The sequence below is a fragment of the Hippopotamus amphibius genome, chromosome 9 (genome assembly GCF_030028045.1).
Source record: "Hippopotamus amphibius kiboko isolate mHipAmp2 chromosome 9, mHipAmp2.hap2, whole genome shotgun sequence".
Lineage (NCBI taxonomy): Eukaryota > Metazoa > Chordata > Mammalia > Artiodactyla > Hippopotamidae > Hippopotamus > Hippopotamus amphibius.
Window position 1 is genome coordinate 142,875,057 of NC_080194.1, and position 25,932 is coordinate 142,900,988.

At 51.7% G+C, this 25,932-nt stretch overlaps 1 protein-coding gene across 11 annotated transcripts in view; it reads left to right on the plus strand.

Annotated features, from left to right (window-relative positions):
• Positions 1-25,932, plus strand: part of MAD1L1 (mitotic arrest deficient 1 like 1) — a 352,049-nt gene that overhangs the window by 198,991 nt on the left and 127,126 nt on the right. For all 11 annotated transcript variants that reach the window (XM_057695706.1, XM_057695713.1, XM_057695708.1 and 8 more), the window contains one exon: positions 5,981-6,069. In XM_057695706.1, coding sequence (XP_057551689.1) covers positions 5,981-6,069 — 89 coding nt within the window. The remainder of the gene's footprint in view (positions 1-5,980; positions 6,070-25,932) is intronic.

The window sequence follows — 25,932 nt, forward strand, 5'->3', positions numbered from 1 at the left end:
AGTCGGGTACTTGGTGCAGTAAGTTAACAGGAACTGCTGGAAATGAGATGTAGGTGTTACACAAAGTCAGGATTATAAAAGCAACCACTAGGGAAAAATATAAACCTAAGTATCAAGAAAATTTCACACAGAAAGGCAAACAAGACAAAAAAGCCATAGAATGAAATCATTCCGAGTTATGAAATAGAAAACAAAATCATATAACAGACCCAGAAGTAAACCCAGATGTTATATCAAAATATAAACGAGCTAAATTCTCCCGTTAAAAGGGAAAGACTTTCCGTTTGGATTACCAAGTAAAGCCAAGAAAAGTAGGACAACAGGATGCAAAGGCGGGCGGGCTATTGTACACCTAGAAAGTAGAGGTTGTGATCTTGATTGCAGTGGGATTTCAGTTCAAGCCAAGATGCGCTGCAGGAAACAGGATAGGTGCTTTTCAGTAATAAACCTGCAGATGAGAATCTGAGGGTCAGCTAACGTACCATCAGTGTTCAGAAAAGCTAAGAAAGAGGAGAGCTTCAACGGGACGTTATCAAGGACACCAGTAGTAGCAGAATTATTTTCTTAATCCACATTAGAGCAAGTGGGCAAATAAGTAGTAGGAAGAAATGAAAGATCTGTGATAGATATGTATAGAGAGAGACAGACACACACACCCGACCCTTAACCCTGAAACTAAAGAACACTTTTTTAATACGGGTTCATGGAAAACAGTAACAAAAATTAACCATGTATTAGGTGATAAAGAAGACCTTTATAAATTGAAATAGGCAGAGCTAGGACCAGTGGCTTTCTCTGGTCACAAGGTGGTGAAATTTGAACTTTAAGAACACAACCAAGAAAAGAAGAAGCTCCTAGGACTTGGAAACTAAAAAAAAGTAAAAACAAACAAACAAAAAAGAAACAGAACAAGAAACCTGTCTTAAACAATTCTTGGGTCAAGGAGAAAACACAACTCAAAAGTGCACAGAAATCTAGAAAATAGTCTTAACAGAAAATCTTCAGAGCCCATTGGAAACAGCTAGAGCAGTGCTCAGAAGTAAAATCACAGGTTGAAATATTTATGTTATTGAACAAGAAAGAGCGAATATATATGGATTAAATACCCAATTCAAGAACTTGGAAAACAGTAAACCTTAGCAAAGGCAAAAGTAGGAATTTGTAAAGATCCAAGCAGAAGTTAATGAGAAAGTGAAAAATGGTAGGAAATAACAAATAAATCCAAATGCCTGTGCTTTGAAAGCAAACCAGTAAAACATATTAATTATTCACAATCCTAGTAAAAATTTAATAGAAAGCATCACTACCCAAAATAAGAAATAAGAGTAATTAGCTTGGAGTTACTGACTTGGGGGTGGGGGGCAGGAGAGCGTGTCCTGGGCACCGAAGTCCCTGACCTGGACGTGGTTCCCCAGCTGCAGACCAGCAGAGTCACTGAGCTGGACACACGAGGTGTGCGCTGCCCTGTGTGCAAGCTTCACCTCAATAGTAAGGAAGATAAATAAAAATAAAAGTAAGAGATAAACCTAGGAAGAATTATGAGGTCTATATGAATTCTATAAAAAGTCATGAATTATGTCACAACTCCATTTAAAATAAAAATCTGAATGAAATGTATAGTTTTCTAGGAAAATATAACCTATCAGTACTGACTCCAGAAGAGAGAGAAATTTCAAACAGGCCAGTTATTACCAACTTGCAAAAAAAAACAGCTTTTCCTGCCCTCCCCCAACAAAAAGGAAGAGACGGAAAGGCATCGAAGTGAGTCTGTTTCACAGGGAAACCCTGCTTCAGGTCAGGTGCCATCCACACTGCATGCACTGTCTGAGGCACCGAGAGGAGGAAGGCTCTGGGGAGGCGAGCGTTGTACTGACACTCGCAGCTACAGAGCCTCCCGCCTGTGCTGGTGTGTGCACGCGCGTCAGGATGAGACTTGGAGGCAGGACGGGTCTGCTGCTCCGCTTCTAGGCTTTCAGCTCATAGGAGGTCTTCTCCATATTTGCTGAAAAGCCGCTTGACAAAATCCAACAATCAGTCTTGAGATCTCCTAATAAAATATAGACGTATGGGTAATTGCTCAGCACAAAAAAATGTACCTATCTCAACCGAACACTGTCACACAAGTGAATAAGAAGATGCTAGATGAGTTCCAGTGAAGCCACGAACAAGTCGAGGATGTTGTTAGAACTGTACCTGCGTATCCTGGACACACTAGTCATCACCGTGAGACAAGAGGAGGCGGTCCAGGTGCCAGTGCTGGGGGGGCAAGGGGGGCGTGATTGGACGAGACGGTCACTGACAGCATCGCAGTCAACCTGAGACCCTAGGAAATGGGCAGACGACAAAATTAACGTGCAGAAATGTGACAGGTCCTGTATCTACAGAAACAACAAGTTAGACAAGAGCAACAGTGAGAGGTGGAAAGACAAGGGCCCCGGACGGGCCTGCGGGTCAAGAAGGATGTGCCAGCTCCGCACATGGCTGAGTCTTGGGAGGTGCGGCTTCACCTTCTACGTCCCCTGGATTTGTGAAAAAGGGTTGTTTGGGTTTTATTTTAATATGGGGGCAGGGGGATGGAAAGAAAGGATCCCAGGATTTGACAGAAGAGAACGTCAGAAGCAGACCCAGTTACAAACAGGAGGTCAGTGAGTGAGTTCCTAGGGGACAGTGAGCCTCTCTGTACTGAAGCAGGGACATCTGGGCCCCTAGCCTGCAACCCAGCAGGACCCTTCGGGCCTTCCTGGGGACAGACACCCACCCCCTTCCCCCTGCCAGGTCCCCTGTCTCTGGTCAGTGAAAGACCTTTAGCCACCTGGGCCAGCCGTCTCCAGCCTTTCTGGCACCAGGGACTGGTTTCATGGAAGACAGTTTTTCCCCCGACGGGCGTGGGGGCGGCATAGTGATGGTTCAGGTGGTGATGGGGGCGATGGGAGGGGGGCGGCACATGAAGCTTCACGCGCTCGCCCGCCCCTCACATCCTGCTGTGCAGCCTGGTTCCTAAAGGGCCAGGGACCGCTGCCCTGGGGGTTGAGGACCCCTGCTCTAGGCCATCCCCGGATTCCAAAGAGCATATTTAATTAGAAAAGTGAGAAAACACGAAGACAAGAGAAAACAGCCAAGCAAGACAAAATAACAATAAGAGTTTAGCTGTAGAGGGACGTCAAGGATCTCTGGTTCCTCCTCAGGGGCTCCAGGTGATACCCTGGGCCACGTCCGTGAGTTGTTTTGCAGACGTGAAGACCCCCGCCGGGGGGAGGACGTTAGCTGCGTGCTGACCGCCAGGATGTGGGCCCCAGACCAGCTGGAACCAGAAGGTCGGGGACGCTGACTCCCAGCCACCTCGCCACCAGCTGACCACCCTGACCGTGTCCTGAAAATCCCTTCCCTGACAACCCCCGGGGGTTCGGGGCCTTTGCGCTCCTTGCCTGGCCCCGCGCTGGGCGCCCTGCAGTATGAGCACTGGCCCGTCCTTCGCCACAGCCCAGCCTCAGTAGACTGGCCGTGCTGTGTGTTGCACGGTCACAGTTCCAGGGCTGTGGTGACACCGGCTGGAACTGCCAGCAGATGTGCAGCTCCGAGCGCTCGTCCCGCGGGTCAGCTCACGCCGTGGGGACCAGCGTGTCTGAGCTGCCGGGCGGGAGGTGGGTCAGACGTCGGTCGGCAGGAGGGTGGCCGTCCGTGCGGTTCCGGGAGCCGTGGCAGTGAACTGGGAACCTCTGCGCTGGTCTTGAAATAGCTTCAAGTGTACATGTGAAGTGAAAAAAATCAACCTACAAAACAAGGTATAAGAAACCTTCCACTTTTGTAACAACAAACATATGTAAAAGAAGGGAAGAGCATCGACCTTTTAGCTGGTGAACGGGGAGCTGAGCCCGGGAGATGCCGGCCAGAGGAGGGGACGGGGCCAGGTGGGAGAGAACCTGTCCGTGTGCGCCCATGTGTATGCGACGCCTGAGCCTTGGCTCCTGAGGCTGCACCTCGGCCGGGCCTCGGGCGGAGCCTGGCACCCGGAGCCGGGCAGCAGGACCGTGCGTCTCTGGGAGAGGCCACCGTTGTGCTCTGCCGTGGGGGCACGTGGTAGCTGAGGGATCTGCCTCTGCTCCGCTCAGGAGGTCAGCCCAGCCCCCAAAGAGAGAGAGAGACCAGCCCAAACTGGACTGTCGGGCCCTGTGTCCCCCAGGAGAGGATCTTGCTGGCCCGGCGAGGTCCGCGTCTCTGCTGGTCTCTGACGGCGGCCGTGAGGACGGACGCAGCGAGGGTGGGGGCTTCCTGGGCGCCCACCCACCGGCTGCCAGGTAGGAGGTCCGGGTGGCGTCAGAGAGGAGCGACGGGCCTGGACACTCGGGCGAGTGGCAGGACGGCGTCCATGCGTCGGGACAGCTTGGTTCCTGGGAGGAGCTTCGTGGAGCCCCAGGCTTCTGAGGTCGAGGGCGGGGGCACTGGACGTGCAGACGTCCTGTGGGGGGTACACATGGGCTTTGTTCCACGTGTGACACCACGGTGGCCGGGCGTCTTTGGTGCTTGCCGTGAAGTGGGCCATCGCGCCACCACCCCTGGGGGGGTCAGCTAGCGCTGCGGGGGAGGCGGGGAGGCGGGCTGTTTCAGGAGCGGATCCGCGGGTGCTTGTGCTTGGTCTCTGCTCCGGCCCGCAGGGGTGGGGCTCCCGGGCGTGCACTGCTGTGTTTGGGGGACCTGATGACTGATTGGGACATCACGAAGACCTGATGTTTGGGGCCCGAGAATTCCTGAGTGAGGCTGTCCCCGGAGGAGGACCTTTCGGGGAATGGCCTGGAGGGAATGTTTTCAGGAAGAAGCACAGCAGGCGTCGGCTGGTCCGCTTAGGCGGGAGGGCAGGCGGTCGGGCCGTGCCCCTCCCCCCCCCTGCCCGGAGGTGGGCGTCCTTGCGTGTCTGCCACGACCCCTTTCCCACCCATGCAGGTCAGGTGCTGGGTTGGGAGTTGGGAGGTCCTGGCCACCCCGGGTTAAGGGGTAGGTCGTCAGCCATGCAGCCTGGACGGTGGTGAAGCCACAGCCACAGAGCCAGCCTCGGGCCCGGCCGCCTCGTCCCCGGCTGGCGCCTCTGGCTGGAGGGGGCATGCGAGGATGCTTCCTGGGGTCACCTGTCCCTCATGGGCTTGGCGGAGAACTGGACGGGAGGTTAAGGGTCTCTCTCTGGGACACCAGGTCACAGCCGACCAGCAGGCAGAGCAGGAGTCCCCGGGTGCTGGTGGCGGGCAGCGCACGAGGGCCGAGGGGTGGAGGCGGGTGGCCGCGTGCAAGCCAGGACCAGCCGAGCTGGGTGACAACCCTCTCTCCTCCCAGTGGCCCGCACGCCAGGGGACGGGGCTGGTGGGGGATGGGCGGCCCCGAGGGTGGACCGGAGAGCGGCCGGAGCCCGGTGTGAGGACAGTGGTGCTGTGCCTGCAGCCAGCTGGCGCGTCCTTCCACACATGGTGTCTCATCGGGGCCTTGGGAGCCCAGGGCAGTGGGCGCGGCTGTGGGTGAGAGCTCTGCCCTTGGCCCGGGGTCCGCCCTGCTGTCCCGCCCGCCCCGTTCCTGCTCCTCCCCGGTCCACGGCAGGAGTCTTCTCCGGCTCGCGCCCCCCGCCCCGTGTGTTAGAGCAGCTTAAGTTCCACGTTCCCTTCCAGGCGGTCTGTGTGTTGCCTGACATCCTTTAGAAAAATCTGAAGTCGCAAAATAAATACCAAGACTGTCAGAACTGCTCAATGCGCTGGTGCGTTCAGATGTGTTCTCCGCCTGCCGCGCCCCCGCCCCTGGATTTTCGTGTTTCCCCTCCACAAACCCCCATGTGACTGTGTCTCCGAGACAAAAACTAAAACACAGAGAGAAGCTGTGTTGCAGGAGGCCTGGCGGAGGATGGGCCCGGGGAGAGGGTCTCCTCCCCGCAGGGAAATGGGTATGCCTCCGGGCTCCTGGGGCCCGTGGTCCGGGCTGAGCCCACTCCTGTGTTTCCTTGTAGCTGGAGATGGAGCTGAAGATGCTGACGTCCCAGGCGGGCCCCGCCGAGCAGAGCTTCCTGTTCTCCAGGGAGGAGGCGAGCTCGCTCAGGTACGTCCTGTCCCCTCCCGTCCCATCCCGGGGGCTGCTCCTGCCTGGCTCCTCGGTGCTCCCCCCCCCCCCGCCCCCGCCGGGTTTGGCCTTTGCCCAGTGGCCTCCTCGGGTGGCGCTGATAGCCAGGCCTCCCACGGTCCCAGCGCCCAGCAGACCGCCCCTGTCACGGCGCTGCTTGGAGGGGCCTGGCTCTGCGTCACCTGTGGTCGTGCATGTGTGACGACAGGCGGTGGGAAGTGCGGCAGGAGCACCTGAGCGGGTCTGGGGGGCTCCCAGGTGGGTGCCCGTGTGCGGGGCTGAGGTCACGTGTGAGGCCCTGGGAAGGCTCGTGGCCGCGTTCCCATGGGCATCGGGAAGCCGTCCAAGGTTTCAGCACAAAGGAGTGACATTTGAGCTTAAAAGCATCCCCAGCTGTCGTGTGCAGAGGGGGCACCGGTCAGCGCCTGCTGAACCTTTGCTGCCGGACCCGCCCTTCACGCTGCGGGGATGAGGGTCCTCCGGGCGACCCCTCCACGATGCTCTCCGCACCTCCCCACGCTGGGCGGCCGCCTGTCCCACGCGCCTCTTGCTTTGCTGTGTTCCCCCCACCTTGTCCGCGACGGGACGCCCCCGCTGAGCTGTCAGGAACCCTGTCGTCCCTGTGCCTTGGTTTCCCAAGTCGCATGGCAGTGCCTGTGGGGGCCAGTGTCCTCCACGCAGCTGGGGGCCTCCTCGGCTTTCCTGGGAAGCCGCCTGGGGCCCCACCCTGAGGACAGGCATCCTTGTCACCCCCTTGTGGTTGGGAGGGTGACAAGGACTTTAGGGGAGCTCCCCTCTGAATGCAAACCTAGGCAGCTTCCGTCTCCCTCGTCTGCCCCTCCTTCCACGGAGCGGGAAGTGCTTTTCCTGCAAACCTCTCCTAAAATCCGCTGAGCCAGGAGCAGGTTTTCCAAAGGGATTGGTGTGGAGGAAAACTGAACCCGACGGTCTGCCGCCCACCCCACCCCACCCCACCCCACCCCGCGGCCTCTACGGGCCTGCAGCCCTCACTGCAAATCTGGCTGGTCAGGGGGAGCCTGGGGCCCAGGGGTGGCCCTGCCCACCAGGGGTGCCTGGGAGCCCATTCTTCCCCCAGGACGGGGGTGAGGATGGGGTTTGGCACAGCTGTGCCTTTGTCACATGCACCGGTAGACCGGCTGTGCGTTAATTACACGTGTGTGAAATATATGTAATATGGTAAATAATGCGTGACATGTTAAGTGTATACACGTGACGTTTTAAAGCATCTCGCTCTTGAGGAAGAGAACCGTGGGGAAGCTTCAGGAGAGACGGAAGTGGCCGCCGCTGAAGGGCCCTCTCGGCTGGAACAGATCTGGGCTCTCACTTCTCTGCTGTCAGGAGGCAGCTCTGGCAGATCTCAAGTGCTGTCTGTGGACTTCGCGGCTGCAGAGACTCCGTGTCCAGAGACCCCCGTGTCTGCGCCAGCCCTGCTCGTCCCCAGTCCCCCAGGGCCTCACTGCCGCCTGGGTCCCCCCAGCAGGCCCGTTCCAGCACGCGGAGGCCCCTGCTTCCGGGGCTCGGGGGCACTGGCCTTGGAGGCACTGGAGACCCCCCCTCCCCCTAAGGTGGGCGCTGGGCCCCACCCACACCGCTTCCAGGCTGCTAGGGGCTAGGCTCTTGTTATTCTTTTATTCTTTTTTAATGAATTTATTTATTTACTTATTGGCTGTGTTGGGCCTTCGTTGTGGTGCGCGGGCTTCTCAGTGTGGTGGCTTCTCTTGTTGTGGAGCACGGGCTCTAGGCACGCGGGCTTCAGTAGTTGTGGCGTATGGGCTCAGTAGTTGTGGCTCGCAGGCTTCGTTGCTCCACGGCATGTGGGATCTTCCTGGACCAGGGCTCGAACCCGTGTCCCCTGCGTTGTCAGGTGGATTCTTCACCGCTGCGCCCCCAGGGAGGTCCCTGTTATTCTTTCTTTGGAGACTTTGACGGAAAGGTCCTTGCTGAGCACCCTGCTTTCGGTCTTGCAGCACCTCGATCAGGGGACAGGCCTCTGCCTCTGAGTGCGCCGAGCGGTGGGTCAAGCCCTGGGAGTGGGCGCAGCCAGACGGGGACACGGCTTCACAGTCTCCACCCACGACCCAGGCCTTGACGCAAGGCCTGCCTCCTTGGGCCTGGGCCTGTAGACCGTAGTGAGGGAGGCCTTTTGAAAGGTGGCCGTGGCCGGGCTGAGGCCACTGCCAGACCCTGATGCTCCCGGGCCCAGGGCTTTGTCCGGAGGGGAGCCGCCACGGGCATTCTCAGATTTGATCGGGGAAGCCTTGGCAGCCTCACCCCTGGCCCTCCCCGCCATGCCCAGCTCCATCAGGAGGAAGCCCATTGATCTGTCAGCAAGACTCCTCCGCCTGGGCTGCAGACACCCCCGTGAGCACAGCCCCACAACCAAAGTCAGGCCCTGGCTGCCCGGCTGCCAGCAGCAATGGGGGCGTCTCCCCCAAGCGCTGCAGGTGGAGCTGGGGCCGCGACCCCATCTCTCCACTCCTTGCATCGACCCTGTGGCGGGCGGGAGGGGTGGCCTCCCCCGGAGCAGAGCCTCTGGGGTCTGGGTCCGGGCCTGCCTCGTGCCTTCTCTCAAGGACGGCACAGCCGTCTGCCATCCGGTGTGCTGAAACATCACTGTGACGCGCTCTGGAGGCCCGCCCTCCGCCTCCTGCTGGATAGCGGCCTCTAGTCTCGCATCTCACACCCTCCAGCTCTTGGGACATGTCTGGAATTTTCCATCGGTCGTTTCTTCTCTTCCCTTTTCTCTGCTGCTGCTTTCTGAAACTGTTATTTGGATGTTGAGCTTTCAGAATTCTTTCTGTTATAAAAACATTTTTGATCCTATATTCCATCTTTTGGTTCTACTTTCTGTAAAATTTTCTCAAATTTATCAGCCTGTTATTATTTTATTTCCGCTGTTGTGCTCTTAGTTTCCTGAGAATTTTCCTGTACCGTTGTTGTTCTTCGAATATTCTTTTATATACAGAGTGTGTTCACTGACTCTTCGATGTTAATAATGGGACTGTCTGCGGTTTTCTTCCGCCCGCGCTGCCTGTTTCCTGTAAGTCGCTTTCTTTCTGCCCGTGTGCTGGCGTGGGCGTGGGTCTCCTGCTGGTGCTCCCCCGAGGCCCTGGTGGTCCCGGCTGTCTGCTCCCGAGGTGGGGGCACCGAGCAGCTCCTGCACCCACCCTGGGCTTGGTGGACCCCATGCCTGCGGCTTCACCAGGTCGCACATGGCCATTTCACGGGAGCCCTCGGGACTAGCGTCTGGGTCCTGTCTGTGAGGAAGACTCCTGTCTGGAGGTTGGGCTGCCAGCTTCTGGGCACGGAGCTGGGGACAGGACTGGGAAGGCTCAGTGTCCCTGTGGAGCCATCCCCACGGTCCCCTGTCGATCCAGGCCACTTTGCCCTCTGCCTGGTATCCTTCTGCCCGGAGACCTGCTGTCTTCTCTCTCAAGGAAATGAATCTCCAGTCTTCTTCAAAGACAGGGGAGAGACACGTAAGATGAAATGCACAAGAGGATGTACAGGTGCTGAATTCTAGAAAGGTTTTTAAATTCTGGTTCTGGTCACACGGAGCAGCCGCATTGCGCCCAGGTCCTCCTCCTACGACCCAGAGCCCTGCCCAGCACAGCAAGCGAGGGGGACCTGGGAAGTGGAGGCGCGGGGGCCTCGAGGACCCGCGACTCGGCAAGCGCCCGAGCTGTCCCAGCTGCCTGTGTCTGGACCAGCAACACGCACGTGCACGCACACGCACACAGACACACACACAGGCATACACACGCACACGGCTCCCGGGAACGCCTTCCCCAGCGAGGGGAAGCCCTTCTGACAGCACCGCCCCACTTTAGCCAACCGCCCAGGGAAAACCTGTCCCCTTCCTGCCCCTGCCCCACAACACCAGCACCCAGGCCCACCCGGCCATGTCACTGGGCCAGCGGAGCTCACGGTGACCCCCAGCTCTGAGTAGAGCAGGCAGTGCCCACGGAGTGTCGGCAGGGCTGGGCCAGAGCAGCACGGGCAGCATTGGAGCCAGAGCGCGGTGGCAGGGCTGCTCACCCCTCCTCCCACCGACCCGGGTCAGAGGCTTGGTACAGAGCTCTGCTTCCAGCCTGGAGCTGTGGCGCGGCCCTTGTTCCCCAACCCTGGTGCCGGTGGGCCAGCGGGGAGCCCAGCTGGCGCTGCCCGTCAGCAGGGCCTGCTTTTGTGGCATCGTGTCAGCAGGGCCTCCACCTCCCCCTGAACCAGGCACCGCACCTGAGCTGGGTGGCTGCCGCCAGGGGCAGCTTAAAGAGGATGAGGTCTCGCAGCATAATGCTTGGCGTGTCCGCAGTGCAGTAAAACCGTTATCCTACCAGGAAGCAGCTGTTACATGAGCAAGAACAGACAGTCAACAGACACCAACACCGCATGGCTCGGATGGTGGAATTACCCGATGGGGATGTTCAAGCAGCATCGCAAAAATGCTTCCGCAAACAGTCACATGGCCTCTGTAAACAAATGGAAAAATTGTAAACCTCAACCAAGAAATAAAAATTACTCATTTTAAAAAAAAAGAACCAAACAGAAATGATACACCTGAAAAATACAGTAACCAGAATAGAAAGCTCACTGGCTGCGCTCACAGCCGACTGCAGATGGGAGAGAGTCGTGAACTCAAGGGCAGATCAAAGAAATTGCCTCCCCAGAGCCCCATGAAAACAAGCGGAATGGAGCCTCAGGGGCCTGCGGTGAGGAAGGGAGAAAGGGATTGGGGCTGGGAAAATACCTTAAGAAGTAATGACTGAAAATTCCCCAAGTCTGGTGAAGGGCACAAAACTACAGATTGAAGAAACTAAGTGAACCCCTCACGGTATAAAACCAGAGAAATCCACACCGTGATATGTGCTAATTAACCTTCTGAAAATTAAACACAAAGGAAAAATCTTGAAAGAAGCTGGAGAAAAACACTGTAGCATCTACGGGGACACAGATCTGAGTGACAGAGAGTTTTTCATCTGAACTGCGGAAGCCACGACGAAGTGTACATTTTTCAAGTTCTGACAGAAAAGAACTGTCAGCCAGTGAAAATATCCTTCAGGGATGAAAGGAAAATCAAGACATCCTCAGACAAAAGTGAAACTAAGAGAATTTGTCACCAGCAGACCTACCCTTAATGAATGTCTAAGGAAGCCTTCCGAGTAGGAGGGAAATGGTAACAGAGGAAAGGTTGGAATTTCCAAGGGGAAAGAACAACAGAAGAGGTCAAAAATAGGGAGAAGCATGAGACCATCCTCGCATTTTTCTGAAATCACACTCAAGGTTGAAAATCTGTAACGCCCCGTGATGGTGGTGTTTGAGCACACGTGGGAGAAACGCACAAGCCCATTCTGACTTTAAAGTGAGGAGGGGAGGACGTCTGCACCAGGAAGCCAAGTCACGTGTGTATTTTAACACCTCCAGCCACCACTGAGAAGTATGTACAGTGCAGCAGACTCAAAACACTACAGAATGAGATTCTGGAAAATGTCCATTTGACCCATCGGAAAGCAAGAGGAGAGGAACAGAGGAGTTAGGAGCAGAGGGGATGGACAGGGGACGTGCAATGAAGGGGCAGATTTAAGCCCCAGCCAATCAGTAATTACTTTTAATGTAAACGATCTAAACGCACCAATTAGAAGATAAAGATTGACAGCGTGGATACAAACACAGGACCCAGTTATATTTCATCTACAAGACTCACTTCGGCCACAACAGCAGAGGTAGATTGACAGTAAGAGGATGAAAACGATGAACTGTGCAGACATGGATGTTTTAAAAGAATAGTGTCAGATAAAATACTGTGGACAAAGGGCTCCGTCTGCCAAAGAGGCGTAACAGCACAGACGTACGTGTGCCAAACGACAGCAGAACGTCAGAGCTCGTGAGGCCGAGCGATGGGCCTGAAAGGAAGAGTGGACAGGTGCGCCCATACAGCTGGGCCCCCACGCAGCACTCTCAGACGTGGAAGAGCTGGACACCACCGTCCACCACAGGACCTGCCCCCGCGTCCACAGAGGCGCGGCGGGCGGCACCCCGGGAAGCCTCGCCGGCGTGGACGCGCCCAGCCGCGGAGCAGAGCTCAGCAAGTTCAGGAGGGTTGGCCGCGTACCCTGTCCGTTCTCTGACCAGGAGGAACTCGGACCGCACGGCAGTAACGGAGGCACAACGGGGGCGTCTCCTAACGTTTGGAGATTAAACAACACACCCTTCAACAAACAGCACGAGTGCGAAAGAGGACGTCTCCAGGGAGAGAGAAATACAGCTGAGTGATGGTGAAAACACACCTGTCGGAGCCTGTGGGTGAGCAGTCAGCACCGAGAGGAGGTGCGTGGCCCGAACGTGCGCAATAGGGAAGTGGAAGGTCTCCAGTTCATATTCCAGCTTCGAGAACCTGGAAAAAGAAAGGCAACATAAGCCCAAAACAAGCAGAAAGGAGGAAATAATAAAGAGCAAAATAGAATGACGTTGAAAGGAGAAAAACAGAAGATTACTGAAACAAAAAGCCAGTTCTTTGGAAAAAGTTCAGTGAAATTAATAAACCTCTAGCAAAACTGACACGTATAAAAAGAGAAGACCTAGATCACCAGTGTCAAGCATGCACAGGGGACGCCTCTACAGGTCCTCTAGCCGCTTAAAGGATGTGGGGATATCAGAAGCGACTTTGCGCTCACAAGATCGGGAAGCCGGGGGCAGTGCACCAGCTCCTCAAAGACCAAAGACCACCAGAACTCACCCAGGACGGAAGAGGTAACCTGATCGTCTTACCAACATTGAAAACCTGAATTCATGATTAAAATGCTTCCCCCCAAATATGTCACCAGGCCCATATGTTGTCCCTGGAGACTTGTGAACACTGAAAGAATAATTAACACAGTTTTACACAGTCTCTTTAGAAAACAGAAGAAGAGGTTGCCAGGGCTGGGGGGGCGGGTGTCTCCCAAGAGAAGGCGTGTGAGCCCGCCGGCGTGGTGCTCACACACATCTGCACGTGCGACAGCATCGCGTGGAAGCTGCTTCCTCGTTACCACTGCGGGAGAGGCTGGGTGAAGAGGACGGGGGCCTCCTTGTGAGGTTTTTGCAAGTTCTTGTAATTGTTTCCTAAAAAGTGGGGGGGGGGGGGGAGATTTCCAGGCCACTTCCAGTTGGAGCCCTGCCTTCTCACTGCTTCTGGAAGTGACTCCCGGTGATGCCGTTCCTGCGACTTGCGGGACTTTTTGTGGTAGAAGCTTCGTGGCATTTCCAGTGCTGGTCTAGGATTTAGCTTTTTTGTGTCATTTGCCATTCATTCCTCTGTGTTCCAGCTTCTAAAGTTTTTGGACACTGTCCTTTCTGTTTTCTTTGTCCTTTCAGGAGTAGGAAGAAGTAAGGAAAACCTATGCTCTTGTTTTAATGGAATTTTGAGAGAGGTTGCACTTAAATATAAATGTTGGAACCACCATTTTTAACTAAAGTCTTTGGTGTTTTTTCTTTTTTTTTTTTAGTATTTTCTTTTTTTTTTTTTTCTTATTGGCTGCATTGGGTCTTCGTTGCTGCACACGGGCTTTCTCTAGTTGTGGCAAGCAGGGGCTACTCTTCATTGTGGTGCACGGGCCTAGGTGCACAGGCTCAGTAGTTGTGGTGCACGGGCTTAGTTGCTCCACAGCATGTGGGATCTGGACCACGGATTGAGCCTGTGTCCCCTGCATTGGCAGGCGGATTTCTTAACCACTGCGCCACCAGGTGAGTCCAGTGTTTTTTCTATTCATAAATATTTTATACATAGTGAAACCCACATCATTTAAAGCCGGTTTCTCCACTTGAGTTATAACACTTTCCCATGTTTTTACAGACTTTGTGTAAACATGAACGTGTCGTTTGTTCTGTGATGCAGGTGGCTAATCCACTTTTGGAGCCAGAGTTAGTTCACGTCTTCAGCTGTTAAGAACAAACCGTGATGAATATCTCTGGGCATCGACTGTTGCCCGTGTTGTGTCTAACACGTGCTCAAGCGTGTTTTCTGGGCCCAAGAAGCCTGACGGTACTTGGACTGTCTTGTATCTAGGATTGCGATCATTATGGTTTTGGAAGGGGGGACAGTCATCCCCCGCCTCCGCCGGAGCAGTAACAGGTGCTCCAAAGCAGCTGATGTTCAGCCAGCACCTTCTGTGGGTCAGGCTCTACGCCCGCACTTTCTCTACATTCACCTGCTGACTCTACTGCAGCCCTAGGAGGGATTTAAAAATACCTGTGTCGTTGAGGCACACTCTGCGTACAACAGGATGCATCCCTTTTCACGTCCAGTGTCCTCAGGGTGGGGCACCAGGGCGGGGCTGTGGTCCTTGTCCACCCAGAGAGCGGGTCTCACACAGCGCATCGTCTTTGCAGAAGCTTAAAACAATGATGAAACCAAATGAAAGCCAGTCACCCACCCCCACCAGACACCACAGCCACGTGTGACAAGTATATACTCATGCTTTAGCATATATACTCACCGTCACAAGGTACAGAATGTATACTAGGACACTTTCTATTCTTTACTATTAAAATTATATAGTAAAACTGTCTTTTTCTTGGTGTACCATTGTATGAACTATAATTACTTACCCCCAGTCAGAGCACAAAGTAATTCCATCACCTCAAAATCCCCCACGTGCTGTCAGTTTACAGTCACGCACCTGCACACCCATCATCCCTCAGCAACCACCAGTCTGTTCCCTGTCCCTGTGGTTTTGATTTTTTATCAGTGATGCCCTATGAGTGGAACCCTACAGTCTGTAATGTTTTGGGACCAGCTTCTCTCACTCAGCGTAAGGGGGACTCATCCGAGGTGTTACGTGTATGAAGTCCATTCCTTTCTGAAAACAGTAGCTTTCTGCCAAGTTTCAAAACCAGGAAGTGTGAGTTTTCCAGCTTTGTTGTTCTTTTCCAAGAATGTTTCGACTTCTCTGACATCTTAACAATATTAAGTTTTCCTGTTCACGAACATGCACTGTCTCCCCATTTCTTTAGTTTTTCTTTCTAGTCTTTTGCAGTTTTCAGTGCACCTCCCTGGTTAAATTAATTCCTAAACAGTTTGTTCTCTTTGATGCTCTTGTAAATGGAATTATTCTTTTAAATTTCTTTTTCAAACTGTTCATTGCCATTGTATACAAATATAACTGATTTTTATTTATACTGAAATATAGTAGTCATTGCAGCTAAGGGTTTGTCGATTTTGTTGACCTTTTCAAATAACCGACTTTTGGTTTTGTTGATTTTCTTACTGTTTTTTCTGTTCTCTGTGTCATTCATCTCTGCTCTGATTTTTATTTTCTTCCCTCTACCAGCTTTGAGTTCAATTTGCTCTTCCTTTTCCAGTTCCTTAAGGTGTACAGTTAGGGTATGGATTCGAGTGTCTCCTTTTTTCAGTGCAGGCATTTAAGGCTGTGAATTCCCCCAGAGCATCGCTTTCCCTGGTATCTTGTGTTTTGTTTTTATTTTATTTTCTCCAAGTATTTTCTAATTTCCTTGTGATTTCTTCTCTGATCTGTTGGTTGTTTAAGAGTCTGTGGTTTCGTTTTCCCATATTTGTTTTCCAGGTTTCCTTATATTATTGGGTTTTACTTTCATGCCATTGAGTTAATTCCGTCAGATCAGTAAATTTAACTTATTGCGCCTTGTTTTGTAGCCTAACGTGTGTGGTCCTTACTGGAGAATGTCCGTGTGCTGAACGCGTCCTCTGCTGTTGGGTCTGATGGACCTGCAGCTTCACAAGCTCTCTGCTCCTCTTCATAGCTGAGTCGTGTTCCACTGGCGGGCATACCGCAGCTTTAAAACGTTTATCTGTTCACTTGTTGAAGGATACGTGTGCTGTTATCAGCTTGGGGCAGTTATGACTAGAACTGCTGTAAACATGCGTGCGCAGGTTGTGTGTGGGCATAAGCTCAGAGTTGTGCAAGAGCTTGGGTTTCTCCTTGTCAGCGCTCGGTACTGTCAGTGTTTTCACTTCAGCCGCTCTGCAGAGTCCCACCTGTGTTTCCCAAGCGGCTGCTGATGTTGAACATCTTATGTGCTAGGTTGCAACCTGTTTAACCTTTCTGGTGAGATATCTGTTCACATGTTTCACCCATCTTTTACACAGTTGTCTTCTTTGTTGTTTTACTTACTGTTGAATTTTGCAAATTCTTTATGTATATTGGATACCTATTTGTCAAATATGTGATTCGCAAATATTTTCTTAGTCTATAGCTTATTTTTTGATTCTCTTACCAGTCTTTAACGAAAAAATTTTAAATTTTGAAAAAGTCCAATTTATCAATTTTTAGATGTTGAGTCTGAAAACTTCTTGCCTAGCCTTGAGTATCAAAAATGTTATGTTTATTTCTTAAAATTTTATAGTTTCACATTTTACGTTTCTGACCCATGTTCAGTTAAATTTTGCGTAAGATGTGAGGTTTAGGTAAAGATTTATTATTGCCTAAAGATGTGTAATTGCTTCGGGACAGTTTATCGTAGATGCTGCCCCTCCTTTGTGGAACTGCTCTGATGCCTTAGTCAAGGTGTGTCCTCTCTTCTGGATGCTCTGTTTCACTGTATTGATCTAAGTGTTCATCTCATCACCACTGTCTGGATTACTGGTGGGTGGCCTTAAGGTAAGTTTTAAAATCTGGTAATGTGACTCCTTCAGTTTCATTCTTCTTTTTCAAAATTGTTTTAGCTATTCTACTTCCTTTGACTTTCCATATAAATTTTAGAATTGGTTTGTCTATATCTACCCCCCAAAAAATCCTGCCTTGGGTTTTATTGTCATTGAGTCAAATCTGTGTCATTTTGGGAAGAACTGATGTTCTCATCACGTTGGGTGTTCCATCCCCTGAACACAGTACGTATCTGTTTATTTACGTCTTTGATTTCTTTCATCAGCATTCTGTATTTGCAGCATGCAGATTCTGCACGTTTTATTAGATTTATATAAGCATATCTTTTTATGTCGGTGGTAAATTTTGTTTTATTTTGGTTACTATTGCTTATTACTAGCACATAGAAATGATTGCTTTTCGAGTCGTTCATCTTCTATCCTGCACTTTACCAAATTTAGTTATCAGTTCTGTGAAGGTTTTTTGGTCTTTATTTTTGGTCAGTTCCTGGGGATTTTCCTACATAGATACTCTTAACTATAAATTCTCTGTATCAGTTTTACGTCTTCTCCCAGCGGCGTGCCTGTGGTTAAGGCTTCCAGACTGGCATTGGAGTGGGGAGGGCAGACATCTTTGCCTCGTTCCTGGTCTTGGGGGAGCACCTGGTCTTTCACTGTTAAGAACGATGTTAGCTGTAGGTTTTTCGTAGATGTATCAGGATGTAGAAGTTCCCTTCCATTCTTTTTTTTTTCCAAGATTTATTTTTGTATTTATTTATCTTTGACTGCGTTGGTTATTCATTGCTGTGCACAGGCTCTCTCTAGTTGCGTCGAGTGAGGGCTACTCTTTGTTGTGGTGCGCAGGTTTCTCATTGCAGTGGCTTCTCTTGTTGCGGAGCACAGGCTGTAGGTGCGCAGCCCTCAGCAGTTGTGGCGCACGGGCTTCGTTGCTCTGAGGCATGTGGGATCTTCCTAGCCCAGGGATCGAACCCGTGTTGCCTGCCTTGGCAGGCAAACTCTTCACCACTGTGCCACCAGGGACTCCCCCCTCCTCCATTCTTGATTTGTCTCTTATTCTTGGTTTATCATGAGTATATGTTGAATCTCGTCAAATCCTTTTTTTCCTTGAATAGATTGATACGATGATGTGGTTTTTCTTCTTTAAACTATCCATGTGGTAGATTATATTGATTTATTTTTCCATATTGAGCCAGCCTGACATCACGAGATTAAACCCTCCTTGGCTATCATGCAGTATTCTTATGTATTACTGGATTCAACGTGCTAATGTTTTGTTCATGATTTTTGGTCCATATTCGTGAGGGATACTGACCTGTGGTTTTCATTTATTCTTTCCTAGTCTGGTCCTGTACGAGTGTCATGCTGGCCTCATGCAGCAAGTTGGGAAGTGTTCCTTCTCTTTTCTCCAGAAACCACTGTAAAACCACATGGGCCTGGATATTTCCATCGTAGACGGTCTCTAGAAGGGTCGGGGTGTGGGTTTTGTGTGGGTGACGTGGCTGCACCATGGGCGGCTGTCTGTGCGGCCCACGGTGCAGCCCCGCTCCTGGTGCTGCCGCTCGACCTCTTCTCACATCTTCTCTCTGCTGCTCTCGCTGGGCCTTTACAATTTAATTGGTCTTTTCAAAGGAACAGTGTTGGGTTTCTTCCATTTTTCTCATTGTTTCTCTGTTCTCAGTTTCACTGATTTCTGCTTATTATTTTCTTCTGTCTTCTTGCTTTGGGTGTATTTTTCCCTTTTTTTCTAGTTTCTGAAGGTGGGAACTTAGACTACTGATTTGAGATCTTTCTTGTTTTCTAATATAAGCACTCAAGGCTACAGATTTTTCTCTAAGCTTTGCTTCAGCTGAATCCCACACTTGGCGATCTGTCGTATTCTCATTTTCATTGTTACAGATATTTTCTGATTTTATGAGTCATCTTCCTTGAACAGTGTGTTATTTTGATGTGTTGTTATATTTTCAGATGTGTAGAGATTGTCCTCATATCTGTCCGTTGTTGATATCTGGTTTAATTCCATTATGCTCTGTGAATTAATTTGTATAGTTTTCATTCTTTTTAATTTGCAGAGGTTTGTTAAGTGCCCCGGGAACGTGCTCTGTCTTAGAGAACGTTTTCTCTGGACTTGAGAAGGAGGAGTACCCTGTTGTCCTGGGTGGTGTGTTCTGTAAATTCCTGTTAATCTCATCGGTTATGGTATTGTTCAGTCCTGTGTGTCAGTTGCTCATCTTCTGTCCACAGTTTTAACTCCTTAGCAAGAGGCTTTGAAGTCTCCAGCCGTACTTGTGGATTTGTCTGTTTTTCCTTCCAGTTATGTCATTTTTCGCTTCGTGTATCTTGAAGCTCTGCTTCCAGGAGCGTGTCATGTAGGGCTGTTGCATCTTCTTAGGTTTTTGTCATACCTCTTTTTTGGGGTGACCCCTGTCTGCTTATCTCCTCAGAAGTCTCCTTTGTCTGGTGTTGATACAGCCACCCCAGCGTCCGTTCTTCCTTCCCTCCTTTCTTTCCTTCCCTTCTTGCCAGCTGTTCGCTGTGGAGGGACCGCTGGTTTCCAGGAGAGTTGCACAGGTGGCACGGAGCGTCCCGTGCACCTCTCACCTCGGTCCTCACTGTCCACAGCTCCGTCCCTGGTGCGCTTACCGAGTCACGGTTAACTGGTCTGCGGCCTGTGTTCACCCGTTTGCTCACCCGCCAGTGTCCAGCCCAGGGCCCCGCCTTGGCCTCAGCCGTCCTTAGGGTTTCGGGCTTCGACGTGGCGACTGGGAGGAGACCCAGACATCCCGCCATAGCAGGACACTGCCTCCTCGTAGGAGCGGCTCCAGAGGCGGTGCCGTCCGCCTCCCTGAAGCCCAGCTTCTGCCGCGGCTCGGGCCGCGGTCGGCGGTGCCTGCGCGGAGCCGGACGCTGGGAGCACGGCAGGCGTCTGGCAGCGGAGCGGCCCAGCCGACGGGGCCGGAGTGGCCGCAGAGCCCCGCGCCGGCCGTCGGGGACCGTGGGCGGTTAGGTCAGCCTGGGCAGGCGGCCCCCGGACCAGGTGCTCTTCCCAGCTCAGCCTCCACGTCCGCCCGCTGCCCCCCAGCACCGCCCGCTGGCGCCCCTGCCCCGCTGCCCTGGGCGTGGCTTCTCAGAAGACAAGTCGTCTTCCCTCGGAGGTTTTCCGGGGGCCGCGGTGCACCCGTTCCACGTGCGGCTTAGGGAGGATGATAAACACCGCTCTGCCGCGGAGTCCTGGCGCGCGCGCACAGACGCACAGGAGCGCGCGTCCCCCCACCTGCTTTGATCCGCGTGGTCTCCTCGGGAGCCGGGCTGGGACGGCCCCGATCCGTGTGAAACACTTGAAGTCCATTTCAGGAAACTTAGGACAGAGCTGATTGCTGGGAACACTCGGAAGGCCAAGCAGCATCCTGAGCCTTTGAGCCAACGCTCGCACGCGCCCTCGTTCCTCCCCTCCGCCTCCCCCGGCGAGGCCGAGGCGGCAGTGTGCCTCAAAGCCGCACCAGCAGCAGCTGCCCGAGCTCAAGGCGCGGCCCGGCCACAGGCACGGGCACCCGCGCTCGCGAGCCCGGGGCATCGGCGACGCCCGTCTCCAGCGGGGCCTCGCAGGGCTCCGCGCAGCCCGCCCCCGAGACGCGGAGCCCTCCTCCGGGAGCGGCCTGGACGCCACCCCCGCCGCTCCCCCGAGCTCGCGGCCGGCGGGCGCGCCTGAGAGGCGGGCGCCTGAGAAGCGCCGGCCTGGTGGGCACGCGCGTCGGCGCGGTGGCGGGGGGGGCGGCCTAATGGCGCGCGGCCGCCTCCCCGCGAGTCTCCGGCGCCTCTCGGAGAGCCCGCGGGGGCGGGAGCTGGGGGCGCGCCGGCTGCGCCCGCCCGGGACCGCGGCCTGTCGTGGGCACGGGCGCCGCCCGCGGGACGCGCGGCTGGATACGGCCCTCCCCCCCCCCCCCCCCCCGCCACCGCGCTGAGGGGAGCGGGGCTGCCCCTCACCCCAGACCGCCCCTCCTGCTCGCTGTAACCCTGCCTGCCCCTTCCCGCCCCTGCCCCGGGCAGCTGCACACCGGCCTCCCGGCCCCGCGGTCGGCGGAGCCCTGCGGGGCGCGCTCCGCGGCCTCCCCGGGCCTCCTGGCTCCGGGACGTCACGTGCGGGTCCCGCCGCCGAGCCGGCTCCCCTGTGCACGCGCGCCGGCCGCCCCCCGACGCCCTTGCGGGTGCCCGGCCCGTGCGCCCCCGGTGTTGGCTGCGGATGGGAAGCCGCTTTGTGTTACACACCAAGTCCTTGTGTAGGTGTCGCTTTTCTCCCAGGAGAACCCGGGGGGGCGTGGCTGGTCGCGGCACGTGTAACTCTTCAAGACGCCGTGTGTCTTCCGAAGCCGTGGCACCCGTCCCCGTGCCCGCTGCTGCTGGACGGAAGGTGCGGGTTCTCCTGCCTGCGCGTGGCCTGGGCGCCCCCCCCACTCCCCGCCCCAACTTTAATCCTTCTGGCAGATGCGCGGTGGCGGCGCGCTGTGGTTTCAGCTTTATGTCCCTGTTGACTAACGCTGGTGAGCATCTTTTCTCGTGCTTGCCATTATATATCTTTGGCAGAGTGTTCAAATCTTTTGTCCGCGTTTTATTTGATTACTTATTTGCATTGTTGTTGGATATGAGTCCTTTCTCAGATGTTGGCAGATCTTTTCTCCCAGTCTGTGACTTGTCTTCATTCTCTTTGTGAAGTCTTTTAAAGAGAATTTTATCAGTTTTTTTATATGTGATGATTTGCATATGATAGGTATGAAATCTTTGCCTATCCCGAATTCACAAAGACTTTTTCTGATATCTTTAAGCAATTTTATGATTTTTTTATTTTAGGTGTAGGCTTATTAACATTCTGAGTTAGGTTTTTTTTTATTGTTGTGATAGTTTCGGGTGTACAGCAAAGTAATTCAGTTATACATACATATGTGTGTCTTTTTTCAGATTATTCTCCATTGTAGGTTGTTACGAGATAGTGTGTATAATTCCCTCTGTTATATAGTAGGTCCTTGTTGCTATGTATTTTACATATAGTGGTGTGTATCTGCTAATCCCACACTCCTGATCTATCCCCCTCTTTCCTGTGTCTGTGAGTCTGTTTTTGTTCTGTAAATAAGTTCATCTGTATCATTTTTTAAAGATTCCACATGTAAGTGATATCATGTGAGATTTGTCTTTCTCTGTATGACTTACTTCACTTTGTACAATAATCACCAAAACCCCACAAACAGTAGATGCTGGAGAGGCTGTGGAGAAAAGGGACCCCTCCTGCACTGTTGGTGGGAATGTATAATAAATTGGTGCAGCCACTGTGGAGAACAGTGTGGAGTTTTCTTAAAAATCAGAAAATAGAGCTACCATATGATCCAGCAGTCCCACTCCCGGATATATATCTGGAAAAGATGAAAACTATTTTGAAAAGATACATTCACCCCAGTGTTCATAGCAGCACTATTCACAACAGCCAAGGCATGCAAGCAACCTAAGTGTCCACAAGTGGATAAAGATGTGGTACATGTATACAGTGGAATACTACTCAGCCATAGAAATGAGTGAAATAATGCCATTTGCGGCAACATGGAGGGACCTAGAATTAGTTTTTTGTATTATACAAAATACAGATTTTAGGGATTGTTCCAGCACCATTTGTTGAAAAGACCATCCTTTCTACACTGAATTGCCTTAGTATATTTATCCAAAAAAGTTATCTGTGTGTGTACGTCTCTGTTTCTGGACTTTTATGTTCCGTTGATCTGTCTTCAGGCCAATACTGCTTTGATTACTATAGCTTTGTGTAGGTATTGTTAGCCCTTTTTTCTTTATTCAATGTTATTTTGACTATTCTAGATTCATTACATTTCCATATGAATTTTAGAATCAGCTTGTCAATTTGTACAAAAAGACTCATGGGATTTTTTTTTATAAATTTATTTATTTGTTCATTTATTTGTTTATGGACTGTGTTGGGTCTTTGTTGCTGTGCGTGGGCTTTCTCTAGTTGCAGAGAGAGGGGCTACTCCTCATTGCGGTGCGCAGGCTTCTCATCACGGTGGCTTCTCTTGCAGGCTCCAGGTGCGTGGGCTTCGGTTGTTGTGGCACGCGGGCTCAATAGTTGTGGTTCGCGGGCTTCGTTGCTCCGCGGCATGTGGGATCTTCCTGGAGCAGGGATTGAACCCGTGTCGCCTGCATTTGCAGGCGGATTCTTAACCACTGCGACACCAGGGACGTCCCAACTCACGGGATTTTGATTGAGATTGCTTTGATGCTACAGAGCAGTCTGGGGAGAGGTGAAATTGTAACAATACTTAGCCTCCCGACCACGAGCAGGGCGTGTGTCTCCTGTGTCAGGTGTCTGTAGTGTCCCTCAGCTGAACTGATAGCCTCCTAGTCATCACAGTGCAGGCCTTCCACGGCCTGTCCAGGTTCACCTTTTCCAGATACTATTGTGAATGATGTTTTCCAGATACCTTTCTGTTAACTGATTTCTCGTTTAATTTCATTATGGTCTCAGGACATATTTTGAATTACTGAGTTCTGTTTAGTATATAGAGTCTCTGTCTATGGCCAGCATATGCCTGCCTTGATCAATATTCGAGTTACACCTGAAAAGACTGACTTCTGCTGTTGGAGTTGGGTGATTACAAATGTCAGTCAGGTCACACTGGTTGGTGGTGGTGTTCAAGCCTGCTCTGTCCTTCATGGTTTTTGAGGTTCTGTAAATTATTGCGAGAGTGATAATTGAAATCTTTACTCTAGTTGTGGACTTGTCTATTTCTCCTTGCATTTCTGTCCTTGGAAGCTCTTTTATTAGTGTGTGAATGTTTCGCATTGTTACGTTCTCCCTGTCACTTGACCTCTTTATCTTTATTCTCTTGGTGTCTTCATGTTAAAGTGCTTTCTGGTTGGTGGCATACAACTGAGTGCTGCTTTTTTGTCCCTTTTGATGGGTCTCTCAACCTTTTAATTGGGGTGTTTAGACCATTTACATTTAATGTGGTTATTGTATGGTTAGGTTTGGTCTTGTCATGCTGCTTTCTTTTCTGCTTGTCCTCTCTCTTCTTCATTCCCATTTGCCTGTTCTTCTGGCTTCTTTTGAATTACTTGGGTGGTTTTTATGATACCATTTTATTTCCTTTTGTGTCTTGTTAGTTGTAACTCTTTGTGTTTTTTTATTTTAGGGGTTGCTTTAAGGTTTTTAATATACATCTTTCACTGATCACCATTTACCTTCAAGTGATACTGTACCTTTTAACATATATAACTTCACAACTGTGTATGTCTGTTTATGCAGCCTTTATGTTGTTGCTGTCGTATGTCGTATATTTTATTTATGCTTATGTCTTAAAACCCCAATATGTTTTATTGGTTTTGTTTAAACAATCTCTTTTAAAAAATAGTCATTTAAATATTTTTAAAAGATTTAAATAATGTGAAAACCATATTCCTGCCCATGCAGCTAAGATCTCCATTGCTCCTCACACATTCGTGTGGCCCCTCCTTCCTTCCGGAGTCACTTTCCTTCTACCTGAAGGGTTTCCCTTGACATTTCCTGTAGAGCAGACCTGCTTGTGGTAAATTCTTTGTTTTTGTATGAGAACATCTTTATTTTGCTTTTGTTTTTTGAAAGATATTTTCAGTGGGAATAGAATTGTAGGTTGACATCTTTTCATTTCTTCTAGTATTTTACAGATTTTTCTCTTCCTTCTCGCTTGCATTGTCTCTGCTGAGAAGGCTGCTTTGTTCCTCTGTGGCTGACGTTTCCTCTCTGCAGCCGCCAGTAGGCTTTCTCTATCACTGGTTTCCAGCAGCCAGAGTGTTCTGGGCACTGGGGCTGTTTTCTTCATGTTTTCTTGTGCTCAGGTTTGTGTAATTTCCTGGGTCTGTGACTTCTACTTCATGAAGTTGCCCCACAGCTCAGCGATGCTCTTTGCAGTTTTAAGGACTGATTTTCCTCTCCGTCTGCCACTGTGCATAGTTTGCACTGCTGTGGCTTCAAGTGCACTGAAGTTTCGTCCTGCAGAGCCTAACCCGTCGTTAATCTCATCCCGGTTTTCGTGTCAGACTGTAGCTTCCGCCTCTAGGAATTCAATTTGGTCTTTTTGTATCTTCCATATCTGTCCTCACGGGCTGAACAGTGGAATGTTCCTTTATTCCAATAGTTGTTAATAAAACTGTTTCAGTGTCCTTGGATGCTGATTTAATGTCTGTACAGTTCTTGGGAAGTTATTGTCCTCATCGTGGGTCATATTTTCCTGCTTCTTTTAATGCCCGGTAGTCATTGATTGGGTAGCAGACATTGTGAATTTTAGCTTGTTGGGTTCTGAACATTTTTGCGTTTGTATAAATCTTGTTGAGCTTTTTTCAGAGTTGCCGTTAAGTTTCTTGGAAAGAGTTTGGTCTTTTCAAATGTTGCCTTTGTGACCTGCTAGGCTATTCTGGGGCAGTTCTCAGTCTAGAGAAGATCAGCCCGCCTCCCGAGCTGAGACCTTCCTGAATGATCCATGAAGCGTGAGGGCTCCTGAGCTGGCTGGAGGGATAGGCTCTGTCCTCACCCTGTGACAGTGCTGGGCACTGCTTCCTTGGCATTTTTAAATTTTAAATCATATGAATATGGTTCCTATAAAAATAAATTAAAAAATGAAGATACAAATAGGCACCTTCTTTCAGTGAGCTGCAGCCTACTCACGTGCCTGCTTCAGGCACTGGCCTTGCTTGGCCTCTGGGCTCCGGGGTAAGAAGAGCCTGCTTCTGCGCCTCGTCCTGGTGGTCCCCCGGCCCACGGCCGCCAGTTCGACCACAGGCCCACGTGGGAGCTTCCCCGACTTTGCATCGTGTTTGGGGACACCCTGCAGGTCGCTTTCTCACGTCTCTCGCCCTGTCCAGTATGTGGTCGCCCCTGGTGAGGACTGGTGGGCACAGGACCCACGCAGGCCCCCACCGGTGCCCCAGTTACTGGTCCTCCTGCTCCCTTCAGGGCGCAGGGCCCCGCCCCGGGCAGATCCTTCCCCACCTGAGGAGATGCCACCTTCCCCCCATCCTCTGCTTGCATATTTTTACCATTTTTTTCTTAACATCATCTCTTCATGTCATATTTTCACGAATGTGAATTTGGCAGCGAGCCCTTTAACTCTCTTGTAACCTTTCCCCTTTTCCTCCCCAGAGGGCGGGCTGCAGTGGGGGTCCTGCCATGGTCTGCTCTC